The sequence below is a fragment of the Seriola lalandi genome, unplaced genomic scaffold, assembly GCF_002814215.2.
Source record: "Seriola lalandi dorsalis isolate HSWRI2012SDOR001 ecotype SW California unplaced genomic scaffold, Sedor1 jcf7180002054866, whole genome shotgun sequence".
In the NCBI taxonomy this organism is placed as follows: domain Eukaryota; kingdom Metazoa; phylum Chordata; class Actinopteri; order Carangiformes; family Carangidae; genus Seriola; species Seriola lalandi.
The window spans coordinates 940,923-954,905 of NW_019525419.1; the positions used below are offsets into that span (position 1 = coordinate 940,923).

Sequence of the window (13,983 nt, forward strand, 5' to 3'; positions counted from 1 at the left end):
TATAAATGCTGTAACATGAATACACTTATACATTTATGGTACATGTTGCAGTGTTTATTTGGCATTCTTCATACAGATGTAATTACAACACTTTTTCAAGTAGTTTGAAAAAAAAAAACAAAGAAAACAAAAGACACATCGTCATCCTTTGATTTTTTTTTTTTTTTTTTTTTTTTAATAACGTTGCCATACACATGAAATTTTAAAAACTTAAGAACTCAGTAACACAAAGATAGGAAAACATTAACAGTATATTTATCTTTTTTTCTCTATGACATGGTGGAGTGAGGTCTTGCCTAAAAGAAGAACATCCCAATAACTTTCAAAAGGCCCGATGGCAGATCAAGAAGCAGAGTTAAATCCTTTGATTTTGTTGTTTTCATCAATAAAGGCTGAAAGATGTCATAGCTAGAGCTGATATCTTTTTAGACTATCTAAAATACTTATGATTTTGTAAACTCGCCACTTGAAATACCTGTGTGAGGTAAATCCTGGTGGACCAGCAAAACAGGGCCCGTCTTCTTTTAACTTGTCACAGACTGATATTTTGGCATTGAATATCCTCCAAGTGCATCCTCATTCATCATCACAACATTGTCTCACATCACTCAGTAACAGGAGAGACTCACTCAGATGCTCAGAGATGAGAGCATGAACATCTCTACATTGTATCTGCTGTAATGGCATGAAGATGATGCTTCTTTTTTGACATCTGAACAAATGACAGAGGTATTTTTTCATGTAAATACATATAGAAAAAAAAACGTTTAGGAGCTAACAGACAAAGCAATACTTTAAATGAATCTTGAATTACATAATGTAAAAGAAGGAAACAGTCTCAACTTAGCAGAGATTCAAAACAACATTTGAACATGCAAAAAGACAAAGTTGGCTGCAATATATATACACTTCAATACATTTTTCAAGGGATCATTACCTCCAGAAACAGCGCTGGTTGACTGGTAGTGTTGGTTATAAACTCTCTGATCACCAACGATCTGTTGAAATGTTTATCGTACTGGAACCCAAGTTAAGTTTACGTATATGTCAGCCTGCCGTTTCTCAATAATAATAATAATTAAAAATAAAAAATAAAAAAAAAGGTCGACCCAAGCAATGTTAATAGCTGAATTCACCATATTCAGTCAGTCAAACTCATATTCAAAACACAGGTGAAAACCACTTTGGGGATATTTTTTTTTTAAAAGATACAAGACGAATGTTTGTGATGTTTGTAAGACTCACTTCATATTTCAAATGTGTCCCAAATTCATACTGAATAACAAGGCAGTTGTCAAAAAGAAGGCGGTTTCTGGTGAACGACATTTACAGAGGTTTGTGTTTAGGAAATATCAGACTAAAGCATTCTGATGTCTAGTGAGGTATTAGTCCGTTCTCATGTAAGTGTTGCTTCTTGTTTTCAAATCTTCTCGGAACAGTGAGCCCTGTGAATGAATTTAAATGCATTGTTCACTTGATGGTCAAACAGTCACAAGAGTCCGTTCATCTCCTTCTCTCTGCTTTGTGTTCTAATTATTCTACTTAAAAATCATCGGATGATGACGTGATAGACTTTGGTGAGTTTTCCTTGGTTTTTCTTTATTTCTCTTCCTTGGCTTCCTCCTCAGGTGTTGAGGTAAGAGAGCGGTGAATTCAGATTTCCTCACTGTGTCTTGTGTTCAGTTCACAGTGCAACCACAGCTTTCTGCAGCTTTAGACTGTTCAGTTATATTCATGATTGTAATGTTATCAGTCAGAAGGTCACAGTATCACAAATGGTGAGTCATGGAAAATGAGCCCAGTGTGGGAAAAATTCCTCCTCTGACTTTCAGTGGCGGGACAGTTTTGTCCTGTAGATGTATTTGTAGCAGGGTGCTGCTGCCCTCTACATGGAACTGCGGTGTCTTTAGTCACTATGGCATGTGGGTGGTGACATGACTGGCTGTGGTGGCCATATCGGAGCCCAGCATGAAGAGCTGGTCTCTGGCCCCAGACCTGGCACCAGAACGACTGAGCTGGCAACAAGACAGATCCAGCCTGGCACCAGCTCCTCTCTTTTCTCTGGAGGCCTGCGTGGAGACAGAGGGCTCGTTTCATGAGGGGGGGTGGGGGATAGAGCGGTTACAGTACAGTACGTATGACGGCCAGCTGGCACTGCAGTTTGATAACCACACAGATGGATAGTGATGAGTCAGGAGGTTTCCTGTGGGTCCTTGTCGTCACTAATCCCAGACGGAGACCTCATCCGTCAGGGGGGACGGGGGCTACTGTCCTGGGACATACGGCCAGCTGATTGAGCTTCCGGAGAGCTGCATGTCACGGATCAGCGTCTCGATGGGTGTCTTTCCTACCAGGCGCATGAAAAAGAGCTGAGAGATGAGGTTGGCGGGAACAGCGCGCAAGGCAGGGAGGCGCAGGAGCAGGCGGCCGAAGCGCTGAGGCTGACTTGGATACTGCATCCTCTCGTACTCTGTCAGAGCCACCTGAGCCTTCTCCTGCAGAGACTCCACGTGGACTTGGTCTGTTAGACCACAGGCGTCTGAAAGGGAGGGAGGAGGAGGTAGTTACTTAATAGTGTGGGCAGGTTACATAAAGAGTCGTGATGAGCCGAGAGGAAGGTTGAACTCCCAGCAAAAATTCTGATAAAATGTCCCTGAGGATAACACATAAAAATATAGTGCCTCAACATATGCATGCACTTGGAAAAACACATAATTTAAACCCTACAAACCCCCAACACAACTTTAAACTATAACTTCAAACTATTACCAGGTCATTTAGCTAATAAGAAAGAAAAAAAACATCTGAAAGCTTTTAGAGGTGGCACTCACAATGAGTCATTTCTTTGAGGTAGCCACTTATACAAGACTTAAGTTAAAAAATGCACAGTGCTGCATAATGATCAATGACACTAACGGCACTAATGATACGGCACATAAAACATTACTGCATTTGCATTAATGAGCCAGGAGATGGTGCCATAGTAGGTAAATTCCCAGATCAATGCAGCCAACTTCACTGCAGTCACTCAGCCCAGTCACTCTCAGAGGCAAGTTATGAAGTTTTCAAGTTTAAGACCTACAGCATTTTTCACCAGTTATTTTAACTGCTGTTGTCCTGTGATGTGCTGTTTGACTGTTACTTCTTGTGTGGTCAGTTCTTACTTATCTTTTATGGGGGAACCCCAACAATTTGTCACATGAGGATCAGTTTATTAGTCCCACTCAGCCTGTTTTCTGTAGCTGTGGAAGGTCGTGCTCTTTGAGACTTGTAAAGCCTGCAACACTAAATCACTGGAGGAACCTTTTAAAAGTGGCTGTCTGAGGTGGTTCTTTAGTTCACTGAGTTGCAATAAAAGCAGATCATGCAGATAAGCAAAGGCAATCACCTGGTGAGAACAGTGCGATGGCCTTGAGACAGCTGTACTCAGCCGAGTCCACCTGCAGCCTGGTCAGCTTGTCCACCTGGTCCTGGAACACCCTCACCTGGTCCATGAAGGACACCACTCGCTCGGCAGACATGGGCGATGAGTGGAAGCCGGCCGCGGCCAGCAAGGGAGCCATGTGGAGCGGCAGAGCCGACTGGGCCGCATTGAGGATGAACAGTTCACTCCAGCTCAGCCTCAGCAGGGCAACCTGTGGATTTGTTAGCATGTTAATCAGATACCCCATACACTGTTGTCATCCATTTTTTATGTTTATTGCATTCATTGTACATTTATATTTGATGTAAACATGATTCTTCTGCCCTTTCTTGTCTCTGTCCTATATTTATGAAAACAAGGAAAAAACTATGAAATTTAAGGTACTGACCTGGTCTGAAACAGGCAGCTCAGGGAAATAAGGGATGTTTCTGGCCCACTCCACAGTACTGAAGAGAAGCCGGGCTGCCAGTTCACAGATATTATCAATGCCCATTGCATTATCTGGACCGGCCTGTTGGTTGTACTGGTGCCCATACCGACTGCTGGGGTAAGGCTCTGCTCGCAGCAGCTGAGAAATTAGCTCTGACACCGGCTGACCTCCACCACTTCCTCCATTGTTGTTGTTATAAAATTCACCACCTCCAAGGCCGCTGGCGCCACCTATGGGCGTGATGGAGGGGCTGAGGCTCGGCTGCGGTGGGATGCGACCGCGTTGAACTGCTGTAGTTTGGTTGGGGGACAAAGGGGAGGAGAGGAGAGGAGAGGAGAGGAGAAAATAATGAAGGACAAGGGGGGGAGGGAAGGAGGGGATTTGGAGATGAAAAGGGAGAGGAAAAAAAGTTAAAACTGAGTCCATCCAGTTGTGCACGTCAGATTATCGGCAGACAGGTTTGACCCGATAAGGAAACTATTCTTCAAGATTAAAATGGAGGCACAACTGAGCTGACTGATTCCTCAAACAAAAGCGTGAAGGTGAGGAGAAATATTCTCATGCTCGTGAGGCTAGATGAAGGTCATCTGCAGACATAAAACAAAGACTTTGAGGCACGAATTTACTTTCCATTAAAATTTTAAACCACTGCAATATTAATTCTGGAGGAGAATTACAAAATGCTATTGCAGTCACCTTTGCATATACTCGTCTTTATACAGACAGAACCACACTGTGAGACTAAGAACATCTCTTAGCATAGAGAAAGTACCATAGCCGTGACAGACAGCATTACTGCCAAAACTGAGAAAGCAGGGCAGCCCGCTGAAGAGAGACTCAATCATTTGGGGATATGAATTCATGTGGTAAGCATCTGTCCCCTGCTTAAGTGCCCTTGAGCAAGACACTGAATCCCATCCAGGCAGAGGAATCATGCTCTGCAGCTGACCTTGACATCTGACCTCCCTGTGGAAGGAAAGGAATTTCTCTGTGGGGAGCCATAATGTCTCATTAGCATGCTTTATGATCTGTGTGGGGGGAAACCACAACTCAGAGACACAAGATCACAAACCTCCAAACTACATCTAACTAAAAAACATTAAAAGGTAAAATACATTTTCTCTAATCTGTATCCTTATGCACGGTATTAGATCGTCTTCGTATTCGTCTCTCTGGTTATCTTTCAGCAGGATATTGAATGATGCGTCGCCTGTGCTCCACCACTTAAGGTGAAATCCTAATATTGGATTCTTCTTGATCGAGCCAACAAGTCAGAGGGTTTCTGCTTTAGCTTCAACCAGAGGCTTAAGGCTCTGGGACGCAGGTGTCTTAGCACTGTATCCCTCTCACTCACTCTTACGCAGGCACTAGATTAAGCCACTTAGTACATGGCATTGAGCTGACACGCATGGTTAGCTTAGCCATGATAGGGCCTAGACACCCATGTGTGGCCTTTTCCCTGCTCTTTGGAGTTCATGGAGCAGAGGCGGAAAGATAATGACTTAACTTTAATTGAACTATAATGAATTTTTTCTTCCTTTTCTAAGAGCAGCTGATGGGGGACACTCTGGGGCTCTTCACTGAACTAAATATCCATTATTTTCTGTTTTCATATCACTTCAACTGCGGTATTTTCAATATTGCACTATCGCAGGATCTCTCGCAATTTACAAAGGATCGGAATGGATGAAGGATTTATGGATCAGGATAGACAGATACCTTCTTTGCGCATGCCAACACGGAAGCACTTCTTCAGGCGACAGTACTGGCACTGGTTCCTGTGGTGCTGGTCAATCTGACACTCTCTGTTAGACCTGAGAACACAAACAAATGATGACGGCAACTAAAGAGGATTTAGGGTTTATGGAAGGATTCCTCCACAAACTCTTGAGTTTTAGCAACTTCTGCACAAATGCAACAACAGTGTTATTTCCTGCAGGTGTCAGGCTGTCGGCTATCACCTGCTTTCACTTCGACAATTGGTTTCCTGGTTTTGATTCAGTTTTCAATGAGGAAATCACAACGATCCAAACCATGCAGTAACTGGTGCCGCTTTAAGGCTCCTTAAATTGTGAGAAAGGGAAGTTGCTGCAGCGATTAACATGATCTGACACAAATTAAGTGTCTACAGCCTGATACTGACACTCGCTGAAATGATTGGCCAATTAATTGATTAGTCGAACAGAAAAATAGTTGCCAATTATTGCGATACGTAATATATTGTCCCATTTTTCAAGCAAAAATTTGAAGCGTTTCTCTGGTTCCAGCTTCACAAATGTAAGGATTTACTGCTTTCCTCTGTCATGCACTATAAGTGTATGAATATCTGTCGAATATCTGTGATGGAAGATCTTTCTGGCCAGACAAAACAAGCATTTTGAAGACGTCACATTGGACTTAGAGAAAGTGTGACGGACAGTGTTCACTATTGTTTCATAGACTAAATGATTAATCAGTTGACTGTAAAAAAAAAAATAAAAATTAGCAGATTAGTTGTAGCAGCAGTAATAAAAATACTGTAGTTTGTAGAAGTTTACATACTAAATATGACAGTTCATCTCTCTGTAGGCTAATGAATGACAACCGAAGTCTTCGTTTAACTCTAAAAAAAAAAAAAATGGATGTAGGTAGGTAGGATTATGAATGTTATGTTAGTGGTTCTGTGTATGACATGCTTCACAAACGTTAGTGGTGAAGTGAATGAAGTATGGTTGCAACTAACTATTATTTTTTACTATTGATTCATCAACAGTGAAAAAGAAATGTCCATCACAGTTTTAATGGAGCTGAAGGTGACACATTCAATGTACTTGCTTTATGTGACATAGACCAGAATGCAAGATATTCAGTTTACTATCATACAGGACAAAGAAAAACAGAAAATCTTCACATTTAAGAGGCTGAAACCAGATAACGATTGTAATTTTTGCTTGAAAAAATGATTATCACACTAAGTTTTGGCAATCAACTAACTGATTAATCGACTAATTGTTGCAGATCTATTGCAAGGATGCATAACTTTCTGTTGCAACTGTAGCAGCTTTACACAAACACATTTTTGATGCATCTCAATCATGAGTTTGTAGAAATTTTCTTGAAATATCATCGGTCATCAGTTTTGGAAAGACAGCATCAGATGGAAACCTGACACTCCAGCGCTTTCATATCTGTTTAACGTCACCTATCGATGTGTGTCGCTGCAGCTCACACATCTCCACACCGTACGATGCCAGTTTTCACCACGCTGTTTATATTTCTCAGGCTATCAATGTTCAAAATACATTACCCACAATGCTCCACTCACCTGCAAGTGTAGCTGAGGTTGCGTCTGACGCTCCTCTTGAAGAAGCTCTTGCAGCCCTCGCAGGTGAACACGCCGTAATGTTTCCCGCTGGACTTGTCCCCGCACACCACGCAGTCCACCACGCACGCCTTGTCTTCGTCTCCGGCTTCCATGTCGCTGCCCCCCGCCTGGGGAGAGCCGTCCTCCTCCTCCCCCCTCAGGTAGCTCTTGTCCCCTAAGCCGTTGGTGCCCCCATTGGGATCTCCCCAGCCCCCACTCACCATGGCCATCGCTTGGTTACCGAACCACCGCAGAGGAAAATGGGACAGGCAGCCAAGATTTCTGGTTGCTGTCAAGGTAACATAAATATCAAAAGTCCTGAATGTGTGTTTCCCTTCACCTGGAGAGAGTCAGTATCTCCCGCGTGCCTGTGCTCTCATTAGTTAATTAAGTCTCTTGATTATTTTAGAGCAAATAAGTGATGAAAAAAAAACTGTCCTCAGGGTGAACAAGCAGATGTCAATGAGAAAAAAAATAGGCTATTACATTGAGGAGGAGGGTGTTTGGCAGAAAAAAACAAGAGCAGTTCAGTCTCCTCCCACTCCACTATGACCTGGAAACAGTCTTCACTGTGGCAACTTTTAGTTTTGCATGCTTGTGGATTTCAATGCCCCCTCCCTCCCCCCTCTTATCTTTTTCTTCTGCTTCTTCTTCCCTTATTCCACTCGTAGCCACTGTGTGTTGTGTTTTGTCCCTTTTCTTTGGACCAGTTCCTGAGATGGTTGAAGAGAAGCCTGCTCCAGCGCTGCCCAGTCGAACGCTTTCAGCCAAGGAACCTTTCACAGGAAACAATGAGTCAAACATACGGTGCACATTCTCCGAAAAAAAGAAAAGAGAGAGCAAAAGGCATTTGCAAGCAAATGACACGAGGTGAAAATCTTCTACGGCACAGCTCCACACAGTCTTGTTTCTCTCTCACACCCCCAGCTCTGTCTCTGTAGCAACAGTAATGGCTGAAAAAGGACCTCAGTGTAGCTCGCCTTAGCACATGCCTGGAGAGGCTTTGACCACCCCTCTTAAAGTACCCCTTACACTGAATTTGTCTTTGCTCACACCGGTTATCCCACATATAAGGTGGCTGTCTGGCTAAATATCCACATCTTAATCCTTCTAGAAATGATGCCAAGCTTACCTCAGAGCAAACATGAACATGCTGTGTCTATGGCTTCCCTCACTGGAAAATAAATCCTTCTCTCGCTCTAGATCTTCCTTCCATCCAGCGAGGCAGAGAGCGCAGACACAGCTCTCCTATTCTGCTGTAATCCTCTCAGCGGCAGCATTGTGACCCACAATGAAGACATTCCAGATCAAGCAAATCAACTTGACGTCCACACAACAACAAACAACAACAACATCACTTTCGTGTGGTCGTGGGCTTCTTCAAGGCACCGTTTGGTGCAGCAGCAGCGGCGGCGGCAGCGGTAGACGAGGCGACGTGGACTGCCTGTGCTCACTTCCCAAATTCACAACACAAGTAGATCCTGAACACAAGGAAGTGCTCTCTCTTCCCTGCTTGTTGTAGCACGAGTGATCGGCTGTGACAGTATCCTCTGTGCTGCTTCCTTTCAGGAAAAAAAAAAAAAAAAAAATCAAGGAAAGCAGGAGAGAGCGACCGCCTGTTCAGCCCTCCATAGTTCCTGTGGTCCCTCTCCAGGCACTCATGCAGGCTTCTCCCTCCAGCCTTTTGTCAGTGCTTGCCCACCAAGAACTAATGACTTGCGGCCTAGCCCTGTGTGCTGCTTTTTGTCTCTGTGTGTGTATGTGTGTGTGAAACCTTTCCCTGTGGCTCAGGCAAAACAGGAGGTGGGGGTGGAAGGGATGGGTGCTCCTCTTCCCCCTCTCTCTCTCTCTCTCTCTCTCTCTCTCGCTCACTCACTCTCTCTCTCTCTCGCTCTCTCTCTCTCTCCTTCCAGCTTCAGTACACAAATCAAATTATGATTCAAGAAAATGGCCAGAGCTGGAGACAGGCTGCATTTCTCAGCCTTTGCTTTTTTTTTTTTTTTCACCTCCTCGCCCTCTTTCGTCCTGTCTGTCTGTTTTCCTCCAACCTATTTGTGTGTGTTTGAGAGAGAGAGAGAGAGAGAGAGAGAGCAAAGAGAGAGAGGGGAGTGTGTGCAGAGGGGGAGGGGGCAGTGTGTGTGTGTGTGTGTGTGTGTGTGTGTGTGTGTGTGTGTGTGTGCGCTCCCAGGGATTTGACACTGCTATTCAAGCCCTGCGGTTACCATGGTGCCGGCTGCCTTATATGGCCATTGGAGTCAAAGAGCAAAGAGAGTGGGCTGTGTGGGGCAGCATGCACACACACAAACATACACACACACACACACACACACACACACACGCACAGGAAGAATGTGGAGGATCTTTTTTCCTCAGAGATGCAGAAAGCATGACCCCAAGGCCTCAAAAAAAAAAGCCCCAACAATACCAGATTACCCCGAAGCCCTGCAACAAATACAAGCAAGCCGATCTCCTGCCCGCCCTTTGTCTCTCAGAAAGCAATCGAATGCAGCATCTGAAAGTTTTTACACTGCAGCGCACAATTTAAGAAGCAAAACAGAGCATCAGTGAGGTGAACTTCATTTTCTCAAAGCGAGAATGTTTCTCTCCCTGTTGGATAAAAGACACTTTGATCCTGCATACGTGCGAGCAGCCGGCTCCCGAGCAGCTTATTGTGCTGGAAATAAAGGTTACCATTTTGTGGTCATTGCTCATTTCTCAAAGGGCCTCTGTCTCAGCGCTTTGTGGAGCACACGGTGATTTGTGTTTGAGGTTACCCCAAGAGGTCAAACTGACTTTCACACCCCCTGCCACGCTAAAAAGCCCAGGGTCAAATGCAGATAAAGGGAAAGAGAGGACGCACAACAACCCTGGATAAGAGCTTTAAGAGATAAGTGATGAATCTGCTTGTAAATGTTCAGGTCTTTGGGGCTGGCTGGGGGTTGCAGACGCAGATATGGAGAGATGAAAGTGTCAGTGCCTTTGGAGATTCACTATATGCAACTTGTTGTCTTATCTAGATAACGTTTGCAGAGATTTTAAAGGCATTCTTTCACCCCATGGACACTTTTATGGCATTCCTAAATTTAAACCCATCTTTACCCCCTGGAGAACAGAATGTGTGTGTGTGACAGAGAAGCATTGTCCTGGCCATTGTGCAGCTAATGGGTCATCAGAGAGTGTGTGTGTGTGTCTGTGCATGTGTGTGTGTGTGAGAGAGAGAGAGTGTGTGTTAATTTGAATGAAAGTCCCTTTAATTAGGCCGCTGTGCCTGCTTATTGTCACTTCTTGTGTTGGGAAAGATTAGGCTTGTCAAATAAAGGGGCCTTGTAAAGGATTGTGTGCGTGTGCATGTGTGTGCGTGTGTGTGTGTGTGAGAGAGGATGAGATATCAAACAGCCTTTGATCGAAAGTGTAAGGGGAAAAAAACACTACATTTTAGTAAATAGGTTCTATATATTGTTGGTGTAGAGTAGATCAGACCATTAGTACCATCCCAGAGGTTGCTTTAAAGGTTTTTGGTTTTTTTTGTTTGTTTTTTTTAATCCAGTTTAACATTTAGAATTTATTTTCTGTAATATTTGAATATATTATCTTAGCACCGTCAGTGGTGTCTGAAAATATGTGTCAAGAGAAATCACACTGTCAAAGAGCTGCATTCACACTGGTGTTTATTAGTATAGGAATTTATCTCTCTGTGGATTTTATTCAGCTTAACCTCATTGAACTGCAGCGGTTTGCCAACAGGTTGCCATCATAACATGACAGTGGCACATTCCTGAGATTTCTCTTAACCATCGCCTAAAAAAGACTTTACTTAGCTTTCCAGTGGATATTTGATATAATATTTTAAATAGTACTTGATACTTGCCTTTAAAAATATTTGCAAGTGCAAAATTAGAAGAAACTACAAGAATATTGACAATTAGTCAGTAATTTAGATTTCTCAAATAACCTTTGACAGACTGGATATTTCATGTGAAGGGGAAAACATGATAAACTTTAGATTCAAATAGATGCTGTGAATGTCTGTCATTTCCACTTCTGTGTGTGTGTGTGTGTGTGTGTGTGTGTGTGTGTGTGTGTGTGTGTGTGTCTGTTTGAGAGATACCACTGGGGGCAGGAGTGATGTGACCTTTGAACCGACAGTCAGGAATCTGGATGCTCAGAGCAATGAATCCAGAAATGCAAGACTGCAAAAGATGTCTGCCAAGCTGCCAACCTGACAAATGTACAGTATGTTACGGACACAGATACACAGACAGCAAACACAGAAGCACACAAGCACGGTGAATCACCCCACCACTTACAATTTTATCATTGAATTAGCAAAACTTAAACATATTAGTAGTTTATTCCCTCAAATAAATAACTGATGCCCCAAAATGAATGGATGTCAAAGAAAACATTGTTGTGAGTAACAGCAAAATACATGAGTCTATGAAGCCTTTGTCAAATCTGAATCAAAATAAAACTTAAACCCAAGAGACCCATCTAGATTGCCCATAACCTGACGAGTTTGTTTTGCACTGTATAATAGCCAGTGATGTGTGCCGCAGCCAGTGCTGGCTAGTAAAAAATTATGTGCTCAATATGAAATGCTGAAACAACAATCAATATAAAAATGGTATGATTGATTGCTGAGGGCAAAGAAATTAGTGCATTGATGGTATTAATTTTAGGAAAATTCAGTAATTTGAGGGCATCTCTAATAGCTAGCCGCTAATACCCCTCAGATTAGTCACATCAATATGTAAATTCACGTCCTACTGCTAAAATATCACAATAGTTTATATATGTAAGACACAATTAGATAATATCAGGGCACTTGAATGACCTAATAACTAATTTTCTGGTTAAAATATCAAATATTTTACTTTATACCTCTCCATAAAAAAAACAAACCCAAAGGAATTAACCTGTTTTTTAACCCTGAAAACTAACATTAAAATATAAAATAAAAAAAAACATAATTAAGAATATAAATCAACTTTATTCCTACAGATATACGCTCATTTGTCAGTCTGTTAGATAAATCCAGCTAAAAACATCTAGACGACATTTTAGCTAGTCATATCAGCTAATACAACACCCTGGTCTTCATGAAATGTTTAGCTTTGTTGAAATAATTTTAGAGAAATGTTGATTGAAATCCTTTGTTCACCCAATCTATATTAATGTGGGTATCTAAAATTATAATTGTTCATGAGGGTAGGAGTTTTGGAGAGTTCTTGAGTTTTTGCTGGGTGAACAGTAAAGTGGCATCTGACTGTTTCAGCCTTTAGTCAACCACGAAGCAATTTACAGCACGATTGATCTGAACCACCGATCTATCCCCAGTTTGTAAAAAAGAATTAATAAAATATAATATTTCATGCTGTAATTAACCCTTAAAAGTAATTTGTTTGGGTTTCTGCAATTTGAATGATCAATCAAAATTCTCATACAGCCTTGCTGACCTCTTTTACTGCAGCCATTTAAAGTCACTTCTGCTCCCTGTTTCCCAGGGTTACACACACCTGTTGAGTCTCCATGCACCACCAGCAGTGAGCATAAATAAATAAACAATTCTACACTGCAGCAGGTAGACACATATTTGTATGCACGGCCATGTTTGTCCATGTCTCTTCCAGAGGGTTTGATGTTATTGTTAGTATACCACCTCCTTTGGTGATCCCATGATGATACTCTTCTTTTGTAACTTCTGCCTTTGTTGCAGACAGATTGTGGCTGGAGCAACACCAACATTGTGATGTATTCAGAGCACTCAGGAGATGCATCTTAGCTTGTCATTGTTCAAACTATGTGTCTTTGTTCAGCTGCCTGTGTCTTGCTTTATTGGGGTGAAAGGTCTCCAAGTTTGGTGTGTAATTGGAGGAACATAATTAACTAGTCATGGCTGTAATTTGAAACCTTTCTTTGAGGTTGAGCATGCCTGGTTGGGATCACAGTATGTGACCTACAGTTCTGTAGTTGGAAAATGTATAAACTGTCTATTTGTTTCAAATGTGGAGTCTGTGTCAAGCGGCTTGCTGTTCTATGATCAGCTACCCATACAGTAGTTTAACATTTATAACTTCATACATCATTCAAATGTTTCATGTTTTTATGTGCACTGAAATGTTTGATCCCAGCAGTGCACAGATAACACATTTCGCATAGATCTGTCTAGTTAATTCATAATTTCTTCACAATTAGTACTTTGTTTGACCATGTAAATATATCATATAAATATATTTTTGTATCAGTCCAGCTTCCAATTCAGAGGTGGTTCTGGGTTTCACTGAGGAATACACAGATAACTGGGTAATTCTATTTCTAGGAATAAACCCCAAGTTTTCCTCATGTGTAACAAAACCTTTTACAGCATCAAAAAACATGAATAACATTATATTTTAGCGCTTCTGTTTTGTGACATTGTGTGCAATCGGCCTTTTTTAGAACTCTGTAAACCTGTTCAGAAACCCAATTAGGCAAATTGATTCTACGTTTTCTTTGGCTAGAAGATGTCAGAGGTCTCTTAAAGGTGAGATTACAAGGTGGGCCATTAAGCCCCACCCTTTGACATTTTTGTGCAGGCCCAAACATGACTCACTCTGGCTATTGATTCAGTTAACATTTCAACCATTTAAGTTAACCTTTAAGGGCTGTTACAGAGAACCATCCCATAACAAAAACGACCCCCCCCCCCCCCCCCTCCCCCCAATACATGTCTGAATGTCTAAAGTTAGGCCACCCCTCTCCCTGAGGTATCCCCACCCATGGCTGTAATTCAATCTCAGGGTGTTA

General features: G+C 42.3%; 1 protein-coding gene across 2 annotated transcripts; it reads right to left on the reverse strand.

Moving 5' to 3' along the window:
* Nucleotides 1-32: 32 nt before the first annotated feature.
* Nucleotides 33-9,216, reverse strand: nr2f6a (nuclear receptor subfamily 2, group F, member 6a). 2 transcript variants are annotated; one of them, XM_023428089.2, is made up of 6 exons: nucleotides 8,330-9,216; nucleotides 7,159-7,973; nucleotides 5,574-5,668; nucleotides 3,813-4,141; nucleotides 3,389-3,635; nucleotides 33-2,539 (listed from the first exon to the last, which is right to left on the reverse strand). In XM_023428089.2, exons 2-6 carry the CDS (start codon nucleotides 7,425-7,427, stop codon nucleotides 2,265-2,267), a joined length of 1,215 nt encoding a protein of 404 aa, XP_023283857.1. In that variant the 5' UTR covers nucleotides 7,428-7,973; nucleotides 8,330-9,216; the 3' UTR covers nucleotides 33-2,264. The 2 variants fall into 2 exon arrangements, with proteins under 2 accessions (XP_023283857.1, XP_023283856.1); XM_023428088.2 differs by having other exon boundaries at nucleotides 3,813-4,144; nucleotides 8,330-9,215.
* Nucleotides 9,217-13,983: the final 4,767 nt, after the last annotated feature.